This window comes from Terrapene carolina, unplaced genomic scaffold, assembly GCF_002925995.2.
Source record: "Terrapene carolina triunguis isolate 2854851 unplaced genomic scaffold, T_m_triunguis-2.0 Scaffold238, whole genome shotgun sequence".
NCBI classification, from domain to species: Eukaryota; Metazoa; Chordata; order Testudines; family Emydidae; genus Terrapene; species Terrapene triunguis.
This window is the reverse complement of record NW_020664589.1, coordinates 490,898-513,762: the sequence shown is the minus strand read 5'-3', so window position 1 is coordinate 513,762 and position 22,865 is coordinate 490,898. Positions and strand designations below refer to the sequence as shown.

At 46.6% G+C, this 22,865-nt stretch overlaps 1 protein-coding gene across 1 annotated transcript in view; it reads right to left on the bottom strand.

Annotated features, from left to right (window-relative positions):
• EHMT1 (euchromatic histone lysine methyltransferase 1) overlaps nucleotides 1–22,865 on the bottom strand; it is a 95,992-nt gene that overhangs the window by 6,154 nt on the left and 66,973 nt on the right. The window contains exons 22-27 of the mRNA XM_026657230.2: nucleotides 22,579–22,723; nucleotides 21,305–21,382; nucleotides 20,078–20,193; nucleotides 17,523–17,609; nucleotides 11,260–11,338; nucleotides 2,030–2,205 (exon numbers count right to left, since the gene is read on the bottom strand). Coding sequence (XP_026513015.1) covers nucleotides 2,030–2,205; nucleotides 11,260–11,338; nucleotides 17,523–17,609; nucleotides 20,078–20,193; nucleotides 21,305–21,382; nucleotides 22,579–22,723 — 681 coding nt within the window. The remainder of the gene's footprint in view (nucleotides 1–2,029; nucleotides 2,206–11,259; nucleotides 11,339–17,522; nucleotides 17,610–20,077; nucleotides 20,194–21,304; nucleotides 21,383–22,578; nucleotides 22,724–22,865) is intronic.

Here is a 22,865-nt window from a genome sequence, read left to right as displayed (position 1 = left end):
CCACAGAATTGTAGGACTGGAAGGGACCTCGAGAGGTCATCTAGTCCAGTCCCCTGCACTCCTGGCAGGACTAAGTATTATTTAGACCATCCCTGACAGGTGTTTGTCTAACTTGCTCTTAAAAACCTCCAATGACAGACATTCCATAACCTCCCTAGGTAATTTATTCCAGTGCTTAAACACCCTGACAGTTAGGAAGTTTTTCCTAATGGCCAACATAAACCATCCTTGCTGCAATTTAAGCCCATTGCTTCTTGTCCTATCCTCAGAGGTTAAGGAGAACAATTTACCTCCCTCCTCCTTGTAAAAACCTTTTATCTACTTGAAAACGGTTATCATGGCCCCCCTCAGTCTTCTCTTCTCCAGACTAAACAAATCCAATATTTTCAATCTTCCCTCATAGGTCATGTTTTTTAGACTTTCAATCATTTTTGTTGCTCTTCTTTGGACATTCGCCAATTTGTCCACATCTTCCCTGAAATGTGGTACCCAGAACTGAACACAATACTCCAGCTGAGGCCTAATCAGCGCAGAGTACAGCGGAAGAATGACTTCTCATGTCTTGCTTACAACACTCCTGCTAATACATCCCAGAATGATGATCGCTTTTTTTTTGCAACAGTTACACTGTTGACTCATATTTAGCTTGTGATCCATAATGACTCCCAGATCCCTTTCCCCAGTACTCCTTCCTAGGCAGTCATTTCCCATTTTGTATGTGTGCAACTGACTGTACCTTCCTAAGTGGAGCACTTTGCATTTCTCCTTATGGAATTTCATCCTATTGACTTCAGACCATTTCTCCAATTTGTCTAGATCGTTTTGAATTTTAATCCTATCCTTCAAGCACTTGCAACCCCTCCCAGCTTGGTATCGTCCGCAGACTTTATAAGTGTACTCTCTATGCCATTGTCTAAATCACTGATGAAGACATTGAACAGAACCAAACCCAGAACTGATCTCTGCGGGACCCCACTCAACACGCCCTTCCAGCTTGACTGTGATCCACTGATAACTACTCTCTGGGAACGACTGCCCAACCAGTTTTGCACCCACCTTATAGTAGCTCCATCTAGGTTGTATTTCCCCCGTTTGTTTATGAGAGGGTCATGCGAGACAGTATCAAAACCGTTACATCCCATGCAACTTGATAGGGTTACACGGAGTGAGAGTAAGGGGAGTGCTGCGCTCTCTGGGGCTGATTCTTCACTGCCTGGCACCTTGTGTTGTCATTGACACCTGGGCAAAGCAAGCGTGAGACTCCACGTTTCTGATCTAGTGGAGTGGCACACCCACTCTGCACTCTACGAGGCAGCAGAAGCCCTATCCTGCTGCATTTCCATCTGCCCAGCGGTGAATAGAGACACTTCCTGACTTCACAAGGGGGGGTGGGCAGGCGATGAAATTCATTACATGTTTGCAAAGTGCTTTGAGATCCCTGAAGCATTAAGGGAAAGACAAACCCAGAATGCACTGTGTCAGTGGGGCAAGGATATGCACAGGAGGGAAAATTCCTTCCCAACTCCTGCACCAATCCCTGTACCCCGGAAGGCATGAGGCTTGCTTACCCTTACTGGAGCCTGCAATTGACTGGCATCAATAAGAATCCCTAGCTCTGATATAAGTGCTTTTCATCAGTGGAGCTCACAGCACTTGACAAAGGAGGTGAGCATCGTTTCTGTCCTATTTAACAGTGGGGAAACTGAGGCACAGCAACGTGCCCAAGGTCACCCAACAGGCCACTGGCAGAGCCAGGAATAGGACCCACGTCTCCCGAGTATCAGACCATTGTACTAACCAGTAGGCCACTATCCCTTCCCCAACCATGGAATTTCCCACTCTTAGGAACCCAAGCAGCACTCTCAGTGTTCGCTTACACAGCTGCACGCTGGGCAGATGTGTCGCTTTGGAAAGAGGCGTCTCTAGCCTAGCTCCTAGATTCAGAATGACCCAGAAACCCCACGACATGTGGAACGTGAGCACAAGGACAATTCCCAGGGGAAAGGCAGACCCTGTGGGCAGCACATACCCGATTTCCTCGCCGGCTTCGATCTGCCTGGTGCTGAAGAAGGCAATCCTGGGAAAGCGCAGGTCCTGGTGTGACATGAACACTCGCACAGGGGTGAGGTTTGGCTCACAGAGATGGTTTATAAAGCGGCTGATGTTGCCATAGAAACGAGCATCTATGCAGTACACCTCTCCATCCTAGAGGGAGGAACAGTGAATGTTGCATTAGGTGGAGTTATTTAAAAGCAGCTGAGATACAGGTCACTTCACAGTTAACATACAAGGGAATTTCAAGATCTTTCAAAATGTTGGAGTCTCGGAGTCTCCCACTTGAAGGCTTAAAAGGCCAAACCATTAAGCATTACAAAATAGACGTCTCTTCAGAAAGCACTTGGCCTGCATGCCTGGAGGCTGTTCGAAACACTCCTGACCTGAGAAGCCGTGTGTGGAGCTGAGCTAGCAGATCTGCTCTCCACAAACCTGCTCTGCTAAGGCACCAATCTGCTACAGTGGTACTTCTGTTCCACGCGGACAAACACCTGGTGGGTCAAAGGCCAGTGGATTCAGGAAACAGCATCTCTCCTGTCCTGCTAATTGAACATGACAGCTGAGAAGCACAAAGCAGGCGCTTACAGCCAACACACTACTTCCTGCAGACTACAGTGAAAGATAGAACACATAAATTCTCTCTTTCCATAATGCCCTCACAACAGTAATAGTAATATTTTGTTTTCCTTGAAAATAAGAGACTCCCTCAGGGCTTTTTATTCCAGCGGCGAATGACTGTGCAAGCTGCAGGCTTTAATTACAGAAGCTAATTTCAGGCACACACAAGCCGAAAGCAAAAGGATCCATTAGTGGAGCTCACATTCCCGTCTGGGCAAGCACCTCACAATCCTTAATGGAGCAGCTGTGCCAGAATTCTACCAGCCAACTGATACAGGAGCCCCAGGAGAAGACATCTGAAGATGTGAAAACGATACACACTTGGTCTACACTGAGCAGCCTGCTACAGTTTTTAAAATTTAGCAGGCTTTGCAATTTTAATGGCATCTAGTTCAGGTTGGGGTGTTGCGTCAGGCCAGGGGAAGAGTCTGTTGGATATAAATGTCCGCCTTAGGGTATGGTGAGGAACATGTCGCTCGTTCCACAGTGAACAGAGAGCAATGAGAACTTGATCAGAGGGCTTTAGAGAAGGTGCCTGAGCTGTTCACAGCAGCAGGAAAATAAAACCCACCACACTAGGATTTCATAGAAGGTTTAACCCTGAAAGCTGGTCACTGAGGTGGAAAGGTTCAGCTTCATCAGCTGTGATTCTGTACATGAGTCTCTTTTCTCGTTTTGCATGATAAGCAGGAGCAGGGTATGTGCCTGGCGCTCCACAGGTGCATCGAGCCTGCCAACATCACTGTGTGTTGACAAAATGAGGCTCTAGTTAAGGATTCATGTCAGGAGCCAGGGAGAACCAATGTGAACGGGAAAGAGGCATGAGGGTTGTTTGCCTCCCTCTTTTAACAAAGAGAAAGCAACATAGGAAGAGGGAGGTTGAGGGAATGGATCACACAGTGTGATCTGAGATGTGGGCCTGACCCTGCCATTCTTATGCAAGTTCTTCCTCATGGACATGGTCATTGTTGACTGCAGTGGGACTACCTGCATGAGGAAGGGCTGCAGGAGCTGGTCCTGTGCTTGTGACATGCAAAGTCATTTCCAACACCACCGAGAACGGAACTAAAATGTAGTTCAGTAATGGGGTGAAAGATGGACTTGTGGGGAGATACATCACTGGGAGTCACAAGACCAGGGTTCTAGTCTCAGCTCTGCCATAGACCAGCTGGGCGTCTTTTGGCAAGTCCCTTAATCATTCTGGGCCGGGACGCGCTAGGAAATCATTGTCTTAAACATATTAACTAACCCCATGTAAAACACAATGGAGCATTCGAATGTACGTGGACTAGCCTTCCACTTCCCCATACATTAAATGGGGTGATACCACCTAGGTCAAAGGGGGGCGTAATTCATTAATGTTTGCTATATGCTTGAGATCGTCACATGAAAGGTTCTAAAGGAGAGTCAAGTGTTACAGTTAAAGCAGGCAACTTTCATTAGCGAGAGGCTACACCTGATAAAACCCGATCTCGTCTTTCCCAAAGGTCCCGAGAGAATATGTGTTTCTCTGCATTTCGCCAGTACAGAAAGAAGATGACTGTCCTTTTAAAAGGGGAAGCCCAGACAACATCCACTATAGGACATCTTACCCCCAAGAGCACTGAATTGGCAGAGAGCTGGGGCTATTAAACAAATGTTTGCCTTTTTTCAAACACTGAACAGGATGTGCATGTAGGATCCAGCACGCTAAATAAATCACAGCACGCACAGCCTGGAGTGACAAATAAAGGTAACTAAAATAATGCCCCCATCGCTCCTTTGTGCTACAGGGCAAACCCAAACTCAGCCATTCTCCAGTGATGCTGAGTTTTGCGAGGCTGTTGCCTGACTGGGTGGGACTTAGCGGCCTCTTCTTTCATAGATTTCAAGGCCAGAAGCATCCATTGCAATCATCTTGTCTGACCCCTGCATAACACGGGCCATAGAACTTCCCCAAAATAATTCCTAGCGTATGTCTTTTAGAAAAAAATCCAATCTTGATTTAGAAACTGTCAGTGAGGGAGAATCCGCCACGACCCTTGGCAAATTGTTCCAATGGGTAATTACTCTCACTGGTAAAAATTTCCACTTTATTTCCTGTTTGAATTTGTCTAGCTTCAACTTCCAGCCATTGGATCATGTTACACCTTTCTCTGCTAGATTGTTATCATTAAGTATTTGTTCCCCATCTACGTACTTATCGATTGTAATCAAGTCACCCCTGAATCTTCTCTTTGTTAAGCTAAATAAATTGAGCTCCTTGAGCTATTACTATGGTTTCTAATCCTTTAATCATTCTCCTGGCTCTCCTCTGAACCCTCTCCAATTTATCAACATCCTTCCTGAATTGTAGACCCCAGAACTGGACACGGTATTTCTGCAGCAGTTGCCCCAGTGCCAAATACAGAGGCAAAATAACCACTCTGCTCCCACTCACGAGTCCCCTGTTTATGCATCCCAGGATCGCATCAGTGTTTTTGGCCACAGCATCACACTGGGAGCTCATGTTCAGCTGATTATCCACCACAACCTCCAAATCTTTTTCAGTCACTGCTTCCCAAGATAGAGTCCCCCACTCTGTAAGTATGGCCTACATTCTTTGTTCCTAGATGGACACATTTACATGTGGCCATATTAAAATGCTGTATTTTTTGTTTGTGCCCAGTTTACCAAGCAATCTAGATTGCTCTGCATTAGTGGCCTGTCCTTTTCATTATTTAGCACTCCCTCAATTTGTGTGTCATCTGCAAACTTTATCCGTGAGCATTTTGTTTTTTCTTCCAGGTCAGTGATAAAAATGTTAAATAGCATCGGGCCAAGAACCGAACCCTGCAGGACCCTACTAGAAACACACCTCCTCAATGATGATTCCCCATTTACAATGACATTTTGAGATCTAACCATTAGTCAGCTTTGAATCCATTTGACAGGTACCATGTTAATTAGAGATTGTTCTAGATTTTTAGATCAAAATGTCATGCGGTACCAAGTCAAACACTTTATAGGAGTCTAAGTATACTACATCAACACTATTACCTTTATCAACTAAACTTGTGATCTCATCAAAAAAAAAATCAAGTTAGTCTGACAGCATCTATTTTCCATAAACCTGTGTTTATTGATTTTATTCATTGACTTTATTAATTGAGTCCCATATCAGACTCCATTATCTAGCCCAGGCTCGATGTCAGGCTGACAGGCTTATAATTAAGGTTAAGATTTTATCATGGTTATTTTTAGTAAAAGTCAGGGGTGGGTCACGAGCAATAAACAAAAATTCACAGAAGCCTGTGACCTGTCCCTGAAATGGGCCTGAGGAGGGTATGAGATCCCGAGCATTGCTGTGGGAGGGGAAGGGGGGCGGGGTCCGGCTGAGAGCTGTGAGGGTCTCCTACTGCCCGCCATGGCCCAGAATGCCAGAGCCCCCGCGAGCTGACAGCTCCAGCCCCGCTGCTATGGGGTGAAGCAAAAAACGTCATGGAGGTCTCTGGAACTCACAGAACCCATGACTTCTGTGACAATCTTAGCCCTACTTATAATTACCTGGGCCATCCCATTTACCCTTTTTAAATATTGGCACAACATTAACTTTCTTCCAGTCTTCTGGGACTTCCCCAGCGCTCAAGACTTATAAAAAATCAACATTAACAGTCCAGCAAGCTCCTCCACCAAGTCTTTTAAAACTCTTGGTTGCATGTTTTCTGGACCTGCTGATTTAGAAGTGTCTAACTTTAGTAATTGCTGTTTAACATTCTCCTGAGATACTAGTGTAATAAGAAATGTGTTATCATAGGATGACATCATCTGTTTTTTCTCCAAACACAGAAGAGAAATATTTTTTGAGCACTTTTGCCTTTTCTGCATTGTTATTGCTAATTCTAGTATTTCCTCACAGCTAATTTGGCTCATAAACTGGTTTCAATTTTGTGAAACTGGCCCTTTTAAAGCACCAAGCGTAAATATATATCACTGGTCTGAATTTTATTCCGTTTGCACATGATCACTCGTACCTAAGCTAGCCTTAATTTTTCATTCAGCGATCAGCTCCTCTCCATCTGTCAAGACAAGGTCTAATATAGAATTCCTTTGCGTTAGTTTCAACAATTTTTGAGTTAGGAAATTGTCACCTACAATATTTAGAAATTCCAAGGATGTTTTAGTACTGCCACCATGACCCCTCCAGCATCTGTCACTCAAACTGAAGTTCCCTATGATCACACAGCTTTTCCTTTCCTATACATTATGGATAGATGCATAAGGAGCTGGTCTTCCTGTTCCCTAGTGTGATTTGGTCTGTAGCAGACACCAACTAATGCCCCATCTTGTGCTATACCTGTTAGGACATTGATCCACAAGCATTCGAGATCATTTTCTTCTGAGTTATTAGTGATTGAAAACAGGCAATGCCATTTTTGACATATTTTCCAACCACTCAGCGTATAGCAGGGCCTTGCCTTCTGTTTCCTGCCTTCACCTGATTGCATTCTGCTCTCCTCTGGCTGGTTTTGGCTGACAGGTTTCTTTCTCTGATTGATTACTCCCATTTGGGGGCTGTTATTCCACAGATGATGAGGTGAAATCCCATACAATTCCACTCCCCTGACACTCCAGAAGAGACAGCTCCACCCTGCTCCTCCCAGTTAGTAATTCTACACTAGCTTTCTGAAAACAGGACTACGTGTGGCTGCCAAAAGGCTCAATCTATGATTAATCCACAGATTCTCCATCAAAGCTCCCAATGGCTACCTAAACGGAGAGGAAGGATGGTCCCGTGGTTAGGGATCTAGCCCACGAATTGGTTCGGTTCAAATCTCAGAACTGCCACAGACTTCCTGCATGATCCTGGGCAAGTCGCTTGTCCCCATTTTACAGTTGGGGAACTGAGGCACAGAGTGGATAACAGCACTTCCCTACCTCACAGGGTTGTTGTGAGGCTAAAGGTGTTAAAGACTGTGAGGTGCTCAGATACTATCGGAATAAGAACCTAAGGTACCCAGCCTTCAACCTTTATGCATCTTCCATACTGCTGCAGCCAGTGAAGATAAACAAGATACACTGTTTCACTGTGTATCCTGATGCCTCTTCATTGACCAAATCTCAGAAGTTAGGTGATGAAACATACCTAAAGCACTAGGTCCTAATCTGCTCTCTCCTGCCCCACCCTGCAGATAGAAAATATACCCTAGGGATCGGTCCTGCACCAGTACTTTCTCCAGTTTAGCAGACTTTGCTGGAATTGTCCTAGAATTTGTTCCACGGGCCCCTTTCCAATTTAGCTTCTCTTAAAAAATGTTCCCATCTCAACTCCAGGCATTACCAATTCCTTGACCTCCATCCTGATGTGCAGACTCATGCCCTCCCTCCATTTTTGGGGGGAGAAGGGGAAGCCATTGCGGCCCGTTTCCAGAACATTAAAACTGGCCTTTCTGATAAAGATGCTCAAGACAGTGGCGACTGTCTCTCCTCGCTCCGTTAGCGAGATGTTTCAGTGCAGCCTCAGACACTGTAGCACTAAGAGTACTCAGTGGGGTCTGTCCTGCTCCTGCACATAAACTCCCTCTGGTGCCCAGAGATTGTCAGGCCTCCATGAATCGGCAGCAGCAGCAGCACTCCAGGTTATAAAGCCACCATATATTATCTGACCATCCTGCTGGTATTCCGTGTTCACTTTTTCCAGGCATTTCCAATATGGATTCTCCCCAGTGGAGTGTGCCACACAACTTTGCACCAGCTATTACCTTCACTATGATCCTAGTGGTTATGGTTACCCCATTATAATTTGTCTAGCACTGCTGATTTACAATAGATCTGCTGTCTCATAGCTCAGCCCAATGATTGGTTAGCTCCTCAAATGTAGCCCTAGCAAGAAGGAAATGTTACTCCCTGACCCAACAGATCAGCTTGGCTTCTTTTCGCTGCCCGACATTTCTACCGAGAGAATCCTGTTTACCTTACAACCAGGGGGCTTCTCCATGCCCTCTCAAGAAGCCTCTAAATGGTGTGGTTGGACTATCTGGTGGTTAGTCCCATAGCGCTTTACACAACCACACAAGGGAGCTGAATCCACTCTCGCTCTCCAGTTGCTGAACAGCCGCGGTTGGGAGTGCAGCAAGCGGGCCACTCCAGAGCTGTGTGCTCAGCACTCTGCACTTCTCCAGAAAGACCCAGATTTGAGTCCCAGGTACTCCTCGAGCTGGCAGAGGCTAGAATTACTTTGGGGGGAGCCTGCTCGGCCCCTGCCCCTGGTATTACCAAGGGCTTTGCCTTGCTCTCCAAGTACCGCCTCCCCTCTGCACGGCACAGGAGTAGCCGCGAGGGCTCTGGAGGGGGGCACGAGGAGCACCCCAAAGAGAAGATCCCCTCTACTGCAGGGCTTTCTGCACGCCGGTCTCAGGCAGAGCCAGAAATGCTGAGCAGTGCTTTCACCCAACGAAGCTGTGCCCAGATTCCAGCGAGGGCAGAACATGCCAGAGCTGGTTCCTCATGGGAAGGGGATGATTGGCACACGCTACATTAGGAAAGGTCTGTACTGGCTGCTGGTTAAATACCGTGATCTCGCTAGAGACAAAATCTTCCGATATAAGCGGTTCCATGGTCTTGGCCTGCTGGCTTCAGTGACCTCCCCACATTCACGTCTGTATGTAAGAGCTCTGCCAAGGCAAATATCTGGGATGCTCCCAAATTTATGCATAAATCTCTCAGGCCTTGTCTACGCGAGAGAATTAAATTGGGCAGCGTTGGTGTAAAGCTGTGTCTATGCTAGGAGGGCTTTATCAGTATAGGGACACCGGTACGCTATCCTGCCACGGAGGCAGCTAGACCGGCAAAGCTGCGCTTTGTCCCACAAGCAAAACAAGCCGGGCCGGTAAAAGCAGTCTTGCCACTAGAAGTGTGTCTCCACTGGGCTTCTGCTTGACCAGCGACGTCGGTCAGGAATCACACCTCCTGACACAGCAGTCTGTAGCGCAGACCTGGCCGGAGTGCCAATGGCACGGCACGCCCACACTAGCTATGTTGTTTCAAGTGCATCGCTGCACTGTTCAGTATTGGTGCAGCTGTACTGGGCACTGAGCACCCATATTCCAGAGTTCCCAACACAGCTTCCTGAAGCAATGGCTTCTGGGAGATTCTGAAAGGCCATCTGGGAGCCCAGGAGAACTATGGGAGAAGAGGTCAGACTCCCATAATACCATGAGAAATTAGCATAATTTCCCCTTACAGAACTCCCGGCAATTCCCTGGTGCTAGCATCATTTCTTAGTTATTTACCCAAAAGGGAAGCCAGGATGAATGACGGGTTTCTGATCTATCGCTTACCAATCTACCACGGGTCACTTGCTGGAAGATTCTCTGCACCTTGAAGTCTTTAAACCATGATTTGAGGACTTCAATGGCTCAGGCACAGGTCTGATACAGGAGTGGGTGGGTGAGATTCTGTGGTCTGCGTTGTGCAGGAGGTCAGACTAGATGATCATAATGGTCCCTTCTGACCTTAAAGTCTATGATTCTAGGATTCTATTCCCTACAGTGTATTTTCAATCTTAGGCCCAGTCAGCCTCATTAGCAGAGCATGCTGAAGAAACACAGGACAGATATGGGTTGGCAGCCAGGTTGACATGCCGCAATCTAGGCTGATGCAGAGAAGATGCAATGTGGAGATGATGGCCTAGTTAATCTTTGGAGGAGGAGGATGCAGACTACTAGCTAATCCATGGATGAACAGACTGACCCTGGGCATTTAGTGAAGTTTATGAGAGAGGCTGGTCCTTCTACTTTTCTGATTTCAGAGCACTGGCTACAAGACTCCTCACTGGATCCTTCTTTAGTGGTTGGAAAGGCCTCTCCCTTTATTAAAGGCAAAGCCTCTTTTTACATCTCTAACCGCCGAACCAATATGGAAGCAGGATGGAAGCTGGTTTGCAGCTCCCCACAGAAAGTCATCAGTATCACCTTTCTGCACGTTTGCTCTTGCCAAGGACAGTTTCACATAAAGCTTCCGCTCAGACTTTTAAAAGTGAGTTTAAAGCCCCTGAGAAAGGAATGAGCTGATGGCTCGAGGGACGCCAGTCCTTCTCGGGCCAGATGCAGCACACCCAGCAGCGCAAGCTTCCCCACACTGCCCTGCCAGGCTACCAGAAGCCGAACCTGAAAGGTCCTTTACTGGTGAGCTGGTATTTCAGTCTATCAGCTAATTAATCGGTGAGCTCTTTAGTAAGGCTGCCCACATGGGTGCTGGTTAGTGCCAGCTGGGGGTGGGCTTTGCTACAGAGGTACTTGGACATTAGAAATCAGACTGAAACAACCAATTTAATTCACACAGCCATCAGATGGGAATAACTTGCAATGACTATCGACCTGAGCTGCATTCAAAGTGCTGACCTAATGCAGTCAGGCTTTGTACCCCATTACCAATCCCCTGAGCCACGCAGTCCACGCTTTACTTAGCTGTGAACAGATTTCGGTTACCGTGAGGTGAGAAGTGCTTCTCCTCTCCCAAGCTCTCGGACTGCTCTGCCCATCAAGATGAGGACAAATTTTCTTTTAGCTCTTTAGAGTAGCAAGCGCTGGCTTTTGTTTTGCCAGGGAGTCCCCTTGAACACACTACCTTGTTGTCAAGGTCAAAGAGATAGGAGTCCTCTTCACGTACGTCGGCCTCTGAATCGGAAATCAGCTCTCCAACGTACCTGTCGGATGAATGGGAAATGCAGCAATGAGACGCTTGTGCAGATGCTAGCTTGGATTTTAACACCTTGCCTCTTGTGTGCAAAGTACACCTCTACCTCGATAGAACGCTGTCCTCGGGAGCCAAAAAATCTTACCGTGTTATAGGTGAAAGCGCGTTATATCGAACTTGCTTTGATCCACCGGAGTGCGCAGCCCCGCCCCCCCCCGGAGCGCTGCTTTACCGCGTTATATCCGAATTCATGTTATATCGGGTCGCGTTATATCGGGGTAGAGGTGTAAAGAGTGAAAGTGACAAATCAGCATAAGTCCATAATTAGCATAGGTCCATCAAAGCCAGTGGAGCGATGCTGATTGACACTAGCTGAGAATTTGGCCCCACATCTTGAAAATAAAAAAACAAAATTCCTTTACTCAAGTTACAGCTAATACTTTTGAACATTACAAATGAATTTTAAAAAAGGATATACTTTCCCCCCAGTAACAACAGACTAGTTAGTTTTGCTTTTGTTTACTGTCCACTGACTTTCTGGTTCCCATGTACAATATTGCAACACTTGGGTTGCACACACTGTAAGAGGATGTTTACATACCAATGCATAACTGTTTGCTTTGGAATGTGCAAAAAACCATGGAAATATTGTTATTGATCATAGAAGCTACTGACTTAAAGCCGTGTCTTACCATCCCCTGGATGTCGACATTAAGTTAACCTGACAGTGTCCCTTTCAGTAATTGGGCCTCCTACCACCTTCAAATCAGGAGTACAGGTATGACTTTATCAGAGTCAATGCAGTGAGATCGCCATCAGGCCCAGTAAGTATTCTGAGATGGCAGCCTTCTCCTCTCCGTCTGAAACGGCTTTGATTCAAGTAGAGGATTAAATATTTGTAACTTCTTCCATGCATGATGCATTGCCAGCCTAGCTATCACTATTATTATTATTATTTATTTGTATTACCATAACGCCTAGGAACCCTAGTCATAAACCAGGGCCCCACTGTGTGACAGACTGAGAAGCAGAAGGAAAGTGAGACAATCTCCATCTGTCTTATCTTATATTCGGATTCTAAGAGCTGTGGGACAGGAACCGTACTTCTGCTGTGCGTGTGCACAACGCCTAGCACAATGGGGTCTGGGTCCACGGGCAGGACTCCTACGTGCTATAGTAACACAAATAAATAAGCAGTAGTAGTGAGAGGTTAGGAATATGAGTAAACGTCTTTTGAAGAGAAAACAGAGATTTCCATACTACTTGTTCCGAACGCTCTTAACAGCATTTTCAGCTTCCAAGCGCTTTCCCAACATTAACTATGTGCATTTACCCTTGTGATACTAGCATTTGACCCCAGGGCCCTGGAGATGAAAGCCTGAAACATTAACCCTGAGAACCACCAAACATTCCATAATAGAGGGGGCGTTCAGACGCAGTTCCTGACCTCGAGCAGTCTGGCACAGCATTGCAATATCAGGCTAGGATGCTGACTGCATGTGGAATCCTATCATCTTGCCTTCAGTGCATCTTGGTATCTATTAACCACTCCCATATGGCTGCAGCATTATTGGAAACCACAAAATCATTAGTAACCTAGAGCAATAGGGGATTATGGATGGAGTAAAATTGCTTTAGTGTCGCACAGTATACAAAACCGAAGGCAGTTCAAAAGCAGCTGGAAAATGGCACCCGGAAAAGCATTTTATTTTGTGACACTCCTTTTGATAAGCAATTCGGAGACAAAAACGTTAGTTAAAACGGAAGTTGAGATGTAGCTTATATGTTCCTTTAGGGCCCAATTCTGCAACCACTCTTCACTTTCAGCAGTACTTACTCATGCAAATAGTCCCATTGATTTCCCAGATCAGAAGTCAGTGGTAAGACTTGCATGAGGTAACTCTGTTATTCAGTAGCACTTATCTATCTATCTATCTATCTATATCTTAAGGGCTTATATGGTGTCTGTCACTTAGGTATCTGAGCGCATTCCATGTAAAAATCAATAGCAAAGTCAAGACCCGATGGAGTCTCTGGATCTTCTCCCTTTTTGGGGTAAAAATTCTGCTTGGCACAGGTTGTTTCTATGGCGGGATGGGGGACAAATCACAAAACATATGAGGTATGGAAATGGAAACAGGCATCACCAGCCCCCTTAACTCTGTCCCTGTGTCCCACCAACCTGAGCACCCTCTCTACACACTATTATAACCACCTGTGAACATTCTAAAGTTGATAGGGACATTATTAGCAAGGAAACAAATACGCTGTAGATTCAAATCAATTCTCTCTGGAGAGCTAGTTGCATATGGAGCTGGTAACATGAGCGCCTGTTTCAGAGGAGGAGTGATTCTGGCATTGTGGAGCCATCTTTGAAGAGTGGGCATGGGTTAACTGACTGTATGTACGTGGAGGGGCCGATGACCTACATTTTACTAGGCAGAATATCGTTCCAAGGACCTACCCATAACGTAGACATGGCAGCAGGGACCGGCGGTTTCTGTAGTGGAGCGGTATGTAGCAACCGTTCTCAGCCTGTGGTCTATGGCGCAATTGCTGGTAACTGGGGACAAGCTGGCTTGTCTAGCTCGTCTTGTTTTCAGCTGCCAAACTGCATTTGAAGACAGCTAAACGCTTTCCATGCAAGCCATTGCTGTGTTTTGCCAAGGGGGTGTTTTGCAATCATGAATGGGAGAGGAGGGGGCTTGAGTGATCATGAACGGGAGGTGGAAGATACTCAGTTAAAATCTGGTCCAGACTATGTGTGTGTGTGGGGGGAAAATCTGTGAATTGTAGGTGATTAAGAAGGGCATTTTGCACAGCAAGGGCTTGTCTGCATGGGGAACAGACTGGAATAGCTATTGAAGAATCAGTGATTACACAACAGTTACTGCAGATCAGAGCTCCCTGTGTCTCCACTCTATTCTGGAATAGAAGTAACTTCTATTCCAGAATAATTACTCCGCTCTGAAAGCGCACGAACTATGCTGGAATAGAGTAATTTTTACTCTGGAATAAAAGAACAGGAGTACTTGTGGCACCTTAGAGACTAACAAATTTATTAGAGCATAAGCTTTCGTGGGCTACAACCCACTTCTTCGGATGCATATTGAATAGAATGTCCACAAGGGGAGCTATTCTGAAGTAGCTATTGTGGAATAGGTTATTCTGCAATAGCTACTCCAGTCAATTTCCCCCTGTAGACAAGCCTTAAGGTGTGTAAACACTGGGGTTTCTTTCTTTATGGGAATAAGGTGAGGGAGGGACAATTCCATGCCCTGCATATAGACAGTTAAAGGTAAGAAGCTAGTGTGGCTGGCTCACCAAAGGAGGGTGAGCTGAAGACTGACCTATGGTTATGTTGGTTACACATAGTGCGGGCATGTTACGTATTCATTCAGAGTTGGTTAGTATGTGGTTCATTTTTGTAATGGAGAAGAGGTACAGTGTGACGGGTGAAAGGGTGCCATGAGTTGTGGATGGGGATAAGATGAGCTAACGTGGCTTGTGGTATCTTCACTCAACTCTGCAGTCCCAGAAATGTCACATTAGTGATCATTTTTATTACACCTTTACCTTAGTTTTAAATGTCCTGGCATTCATGCCTTCTGTTTAAAATTACACTTCTCTAATCAGCGGTTCCTCAAATAACTTGTGCATTTACTCTAGTGAAGTGCGGCAGAGTAACTTCCCTCCAGTGCAGAGGGAGTTAACTTCCCTTGGGAGGCACAGCTAAGGCCCTCCCGGCCCCCTCGCAGGAAGTGCAGGGGTGGGGCAGGAAGTATAAAAGTAGGGCCCTGAGCTCAGTTGTGGCAGACCGTGGAAGGAGGCAGACGTCCCAAGCAGAGAGCTGAGCCCTCAGCAAGGTCCAGGACCAGTCAACCCTCTGCCCATGGGGACGGAAGACCCCAGGGAGAGACCGGAGGGAGGGTCGCCCAACCGCGAGCCTGTGAACCAGAGCCAGGCAGTGATGGAGCGGCGCCAGCAGAAACTGGTAGGAAGTAACCCAGGAAAACAAGACTTTGGTTCGGTTGTGCTGCCGGGATGCGAGGTAGCAACCCCGTTTCCCTGCTGACCCTGTGGTGGGATCACCTGCCACCGTTAGGGCCCTGGGCTGGGACGCAGTGGAGCAGGGTGGGCCCGGGTCCCCCGCCCCACCTTATATTCAGCGACTGGCCAAGCACGAAACTTTAGGCCAAGACACCTGAGCCAGTGACTGTTGGTCGCTCGGCCCACACCCCCAAAGGGGCCTGACCCCGAGACTGTGCGGTTGTTGCCTGCCCCAGCCAGGAGGTTGCGGGCGACAGACAATTTGCTTGCCCTGCCCAGAGGGCCAGAGCCCCAGCCTCTGGTTGCCTGCCCCAGCCAGGAGGCTGCGGGTCAAAGACTGTGTAGCTGCTCAGCCCAGACGCAGAAGGCCTAAGCCCTAGACTTTGGCTATTTGCCCCAGCCAGGAGGCTGAGGCCATAGACTGTTTCATTGCTCAGCCCCCAGACCCTGAGGTGCCAGCATCATAGACTGCTGGTGTGCACCCCAAACAGGGACTGGGGATCCCTGCCGACGGGCGGTGTGCAGCTGCAAGTCAGGCCACCCCGATGAACTTCTGGCCCATCTACCGACTCCCTGATGCCACCGGAAGGGAGCACCCTGACCACGACAGGAAGGAACCCTGTATCCGTATATTTGTGAAGAGTTGATGCTTTTCCCCCCCCTTCTTACTGGAACCAATTGATCTCCAGGCACGGGTTTAGCTCTGGACTTTGAATGCTCCATCTGGGTAGAAAGCCCTGTTTGGGGTTTACCAACTTCATTCACCAGCCCAGCTGGAAGATAGACCTCAGGAACAACCCAGGCAGGGTTTGGCTTTAGGCCTGAACCATGAAAACACCATCAAGGCCATTATAGCTTCTAATGAGCTTTTGCAGCAATGCAGGTGCAGGACAACTTTACCAAACTACTGCTGAATTTATTTATTTAAATTTCTGCTACTGTTCAGACTTTCAGGCTCAGATTTCTCAGAGGTAATACCCTTAAAATTAATCCCCTGCCCCATCCCAAAATACCGTGAGGCATCCATGGCATACTACTAAGAAACAGAGATCCTGCTTTCATGGCGTCACTGAGAACATAGCTGAATGGGTCATTTTCCAAAGATCGCTATGAAGAATCAGCACCACGCTGAAGCCTAAGAAATCACTGGTTCAAACAGGAATTTATTTTTGTTAACCATACATAAATGATAGCAATCATTTTCTTTCTTAGGCCCTGATTCAGCCAAGCACTTCATGCGTTTAACTTTAAACATACACTTAAGTGCTCTGCGGAGTCAGGGTCCAAACCAGAACTTCGGTACTGTAGAAAACCCTTAACTGTCTCACCCTGACTAGAGACTGGCCCAACCCAAAACACGGGCTCCAGAGACACTGATGCACCTCCAACCCCTCAGACTTTGGGATGTTCCAGACGTGAATTTTGCCGTTTGAGCCCGTCTCCAATACAAATTAAATGGATTATTTCTACCCCCGCCTTGCATTTCCCATATCACTACTCATTTCTGCTAAACAATCAAAGCTTTCAGAGCTTAAACCAATGTCTCTCAGGCATATCTATCACTACAGCAGTCACTGTGACAAAGTCATAAGCCCCAATTCAGGACAGCATTCCTATTCTGGACAGCACTTAAGCACATGTTTAAATCTCACTGCTGTCAAACGGATTTAAGCACATGCTTGTGCGCTTTGCTGAATTAGGGCCATAATGTGGAATTTATGAGACTACTCTCATTCCAAGGTGATGCATGGAGGTCACTAAGGTAGGGTGGCTTATGAGCTGACTGTAGACTCCAGCAGCATGGGGAAAGCTTGAAGATATGTTCTAACTGCTTAGTGAACGTTCACTTAGGGGATGGATCACTTGATGGTTACCTGCTCTGTTCATTCCCTCTGAGGCACCTGGCATTGGCCACTGTCGGAAGACAGGATACTGGGCCTGATGGACCTTTGGTCTGACCCAGTAGGGCCGTTCTTATATACTTAGACTAGAGGGTTCTGTATGAAGCAATTTCTTTTTGCATGCACCTCTCCCTTCAATAAGGAGCGTTCTAATTTGGGTGCATGACACCAACTGTTCAACACACCATCAGAGTTCATGAGCGGATGCTTTCTTTGTGAGCTACTCTAAGCCGATGAACTTACTCGCACACGAACGTTCCCAAGGGGATGTCTTGCATCGACCGCACGCCCCAGCCCATCTTTGGCGTTCGATAAAGCTGCAATCGAACCCTGAAAGACAAGGAAAGGGGTCCCGTCAATGGCATCAGAGGCGGCGCTCTGCAGAAAGGCGTCCGCTCTCTGGGGAGGGGAGGGTTACACAGACATTGCAAATTTAATCAGAAAATGTTAATTTCAAGAGACAGTTTCTAGTTTTGTCACCATGTGACCCCAGTCCCTTGCACCCCACGATCTGCTCCCTCTGCTAATGTGAGCGGAAGGAAGGAAAACCAGGTGCAAACTGGCTTCTGGCACAGCAAGAGGGGGAAGCAGCGACTATGTGGCAGCTCTCCTTTATCCCCATCCTGCAGAACCCCCTTTATCACACTCCATGGGGACTGGGCTTGGTGCCTGGGGAGGGAGGGGGGGCGCGGCAGGGGCACTATGGGACTGGGTGCTCTCCATGGTACCACCCCACCCCCCTTAAACCTCTGGGGATTTACACATGGGATACAAATGTCAGCTACCAGCTTCTCTTCCCTCCTGCGTGTTCCCCATCCGCACAATGGAAGGAGGAGATGTTTGAGGAGAAGTCGGCAGGAGCCCATGGGAGCATGGCTGTGTGGGAAGTGTGCTGCAATGGAGGGGATGGAGCTGGAGCAGTACTCAGAACGCCCTGGATCACTACACAGATATCCCTTCCACCTGCAGAGAGCTGGAAGTTTGGTGGGTCCCACTCATTCCTACCTAAGCCACCAGCTGAGAGGTAGGAAAGAAACTGTGTAATTTGAAACTTGCTGCGTTTCCTGGCCCCTATATACAGCCTATAAAACTAGACTCAGAAAAGACCCGGTAGGTCCTCTACTGCACTGCCCAGCCACTGCTGGAATATTTCATAGGACCATCTTATCCTTAACATTCTCCAGGAAGGATCCCCTGCATCCCCCGCTGGAGCCTAAGGCCACTTGCACAGACTCCATTATCGGAGGGGGGGGATGTGGGGGGAGAATCCTGATGCTCCCCTATTTTTTCCTTTCCTTAATTTCACCCCATTGTTTCTTTTCATATCCCCTTTACATGGCATTGTCTTAAATAATCCCTCTCCCTCCGTGGCACTTCATACCCTTGGCAGACAGTACCAGGAGCACAACCCAAGGCAGATAAGCTTTCCTTAGCACTAGCAGCTTCAGAAAATGGGCTCACACCGTGCTTCAGGCCTGAGGAAGCTGCATTCTGTTTTGCCCCATTCCTCACCAGTAAAACAGGCAGCTGAGTTTTGGATCACGGACACTGTGTTGTTGGGGGGTGACGCAGGGAACATCGCTTGCTTTTCAGACCCCAGGCAGAGCTGGTAGGCCTGCCAGAGGGAAACATGCGCACTGACATGTAACATTCATTTGGAGCAAATTTGATAAGGGAAATACTGAGAATGAAGAGGGAGCACCCAGGCATCATTACTGAGCAGCCACTTTGCAGAGCAAAAGCCAGGAGTTATCCTTGATTCCTCAAGGGATGTGGCCCATAGAGCTCTGGGAAATATCTGACCTTATCACAGGCTCCACAGGGACTTATCACTCAACCTCAGTTTACAGAGCCACCCTGCCTCCCTTAGCAAGACTTTAACAAACAGGGCACAATAGTGACAACCCTGTTTGCACAACTCCTTAAGGAAAAAAAAAATGGTGCAAACAAGAAAAAAAAAAAAAAAAAAAAAAGAGAGAAAGCACGGCCAAGAATTTCATCAGGAAAGTCTCCTGAGTGGGTTTTTTTCCTTTAATAAATTTCAAATTTTCATCACAATTTCAAAGTTAAAAAATCAGTTCTTTACTAAATAAAACTAAACCAAACCGCTGACGACATCAGTTTAACCTAGAGTCAGTTCTCCGTAACATCCCTTCCCCTGTTTTAAAGGAGACAGCCAACGTTACCAAATTGAGTCCCTAAAGTTAAAGGCTCACATCCATCCTTCAGCAACACAATAGAAATAGTGTGATTGACAGCACTGAAGTCAATGGATGCAGAGCATCTCTGGAAAATAATTCATCAGACCAGTTACAGATTAAGGAACCCAAGTCCGTAAGCTTTGGCCATCGCTTCTGATATGAACTACTAACCTATCATTTTGATATAAATGGCTACGGGTTTTTTCCTTATTATTATTATTATTCTATTTTCCCCAAAGACCTTACCCTGAAAGCAGCATCTGAACTGCCAGTGAAGCGACCACTTACTTAAAAAAAAAAACCAGAAGCAACTAATAAATTGTACATTTGGGTTGACTCAAGAACACAGAGGATCCAAGTGTCTAGGCCAGTGTCAGGGTGGTATTCCCAGCTGATCTCACAACCCTGCTGTTGTTTTGTGGTCACTAGCAGGATCCAGAGGCTTGGCTCTGGTTTACATCCTTCGATGATGATATAGCTGCACCATTTCTCCCTCATCTTTGGAAATCTTTGCTTTTACAGACAGACTAGAGAAGATAGGCAAGGAGCTTTATTCCTTTGAAAATAATGATCCAAATCGGGAGCCTTCTCTCTCACCTGAGCCCATTCTGCACTACCCGATTCCGGCAGTTTCGCCAACATGAGCAAGCATGGTTACACTCAAAGATCAGCGGTGGCTCAGACATGTTGAATTCAGGCAGGAGTCGGCCATCCTGGAGAAGAGACATGAGATTATATTCCCGTATTCTTTTGGAACTGGAAAGCTCCAATCCAGAGCTGAATTTCCTCAAAGTTTAAGTCAATCTAGAGCTGATACATCGGTTCCCATCCATCTTCTAGAGCTGACTCAGATGACAACATAGATCCATACCCAAACTTCCCCGAAGTTTGAGGGAGCTCTGCACCATTATCAGAAAGGACAGGCAATAAACAAAAACAGTACTTTGCATGCATGCGGTGCTATTCAGCTGCAGATCTCAAAGTGCTTTACAGAAGTGTGCATGCTTCTTTATCCACAGTTTGCAACTGGGGAAGAGAGAGTCTATGGTACATCCTGACTAGAACCCAGGTCTCCAGACTCTGAGGCCAGCACTCATGCCGCTGGACCACCTTTCTTCTCGTAAGAAGCCCCTCTAAGTATCGTCCAGTTACATGGAGATGAGAAGGTGGCAGATCCTGCACCATATTTAACAAATTTGGACATAAATACTCGAAGGATACAAGCAGTGAAGTCACTTTGGATTGTGAAGCCTGTTACAGCACAATTAAAATGGATACCTGGCAAACGCCAAGAGATACCAAAATTCCCAAGGGAGAAGCCTGCAGAGATTATGGGAACATGTGATCTTAGTGGAACCTGCCCAAGGCTTAACCTCCAAACCTCCCTGGAGGATTTAAGCATATACACACAAAACACTAGAGCAGCCACCTGTAATTAAAATACATCCACTCAGCCTTCACAGGAGGTGGATCACAGTAAATAAGGGAAAAATAAAACATCCCTAGTCCCTTCCCCTCATTGATAAATTACAGAAACACTTAATGACTGAACAGCGCACACTGCATTCTTCAATGGGGCTTGTACCTTGGGAATGGATTGTTAAACACTGCGTATCGTGTGGGGATAATTAATGGCTCCATTGGTATAGAAGTAACGTAAGTTTGAGATTTATTGTGTCTCTTGCCACATACACACTGAAGCCAAGATTACAGTCGTAAGTATTTTATATACTGGAATTTAGAAAATCTTTAAGAATTTTTTAAAACGAACTGTTATAATACGTGAATATTGGCCAAACCAAACATGAAGTTCCAAGTCCTCACCTTGTCATACCAGCAGCGCATACTGAGTTGGCCACACATGCAGTTGCTGGAGGAGCAGTCATCTATGCACACACAGTACTGGAAGGGAGAAACAAGGAGCAGATCCAATTCTCACACAAATGCAACAGAAAGACCAAATTGGTTAAATGGGCTGGAAAGGAAACAGCTATCAACTTAGCTATTGATATACCCCACCCTCTCCCAAACACCAAGAACATGGGGGCCTCCCAAGCATTTAAAAAACAGGCACAAATCCCTCCCTCTCTCTCATGAGACAATAGCACAATCAACTTCATTGGTTTCACAGGGCATTTTGTTTGCTCGTTTTTGTGGGTGACATGACTGCGGGGAAGCTAGATCACAGAAAGGAATTTTGCAGTCAGTTCTGACAGGGGGTGATCCTGTGTCCATTTTTCTCTCGTGCAGGAGTGAATTCTAGGATATTACACAGGGCTCATAACTATGGCACCAGAACACACAGCCTTCATGGATATCACATAGAACACCACAATCAATAGCCTGGATTATACTATTGCCAAATATTACTTTGCTCATCTACAGCTTCTGTCATTGGAGGATCTACAAAACATTGACTAATTAAAGCCTCACTACACCTAAGAGGAGTGTACGGGCTACATCAGACCCATGAAATGCAGCCATCTCTAGAGTGGGACGTCATGTGCAGTTAGCAGCAGTTTAAGAAAGGAAGGGATGAAGAACCCTACATCCAAGAGAAACAGCTGGGGGAATGTAGGGAGGCAGAGTCCAAATGCCTAAGCTGGAATTTTGCCAGGACACTGGGGTTAACTACCCCAATTCTTACTGAAAATGCCACAGGGTTTTCAATTCAGACAAAATGGAAAGGATCAGGGGTTTTGCCTCTTATCTTAAAACTCGCACTCCACCATCACAGGGCCTCTGAGGCTTGACTTTCAAATTTCCATGGAACAAAATGTTTTCTCAGTTCCAAGGAGCAGTGGGAGGAATTTCCATTCTTCTGTCGCGAAAAGACCTATACCAACAAGGTGGAGGAGGCAAGTGTGTAACTGGAATACAAGCACACAATCAAGCAGCTCAACCATGTTTGCTCAATCACTGCGTCCACCTAGAGAGGCAGACAGACAGACAGACAGACAGACACAAACAAACACATCTCTGCAGTGCACACTCCAGCTGGCTCTCTCATCAGCACACAGCAACCTCTCTAACAATATTCCATACCAGGACAGGAGAGAGACACCCACCCACCCACGTATGTACCCGGCCCATCTAACCTGCAAATGAGTGATGTTTCTATCGATGTTCATTGGGGAGGTCACACAGTTCTGAGAAACGTATTTGTAGTTGGTGGGGCAAGGCTCGCTGTCCACTGAATTGATGCATGGAATTGGGATCTGCTCGTAACCCCGGGCAATGTCTCTGTCACAGCAGGGGAAAGGTAGGGAAGAGAACAATCGCTTTATGCAACAAAGATACCATCCTCCACTCCCCGAAACAATCTGGTGATTACAAAATCAACAAGTGCAGCTTGACTGGCATCCCGAGCAGAATTTGAGTTCTG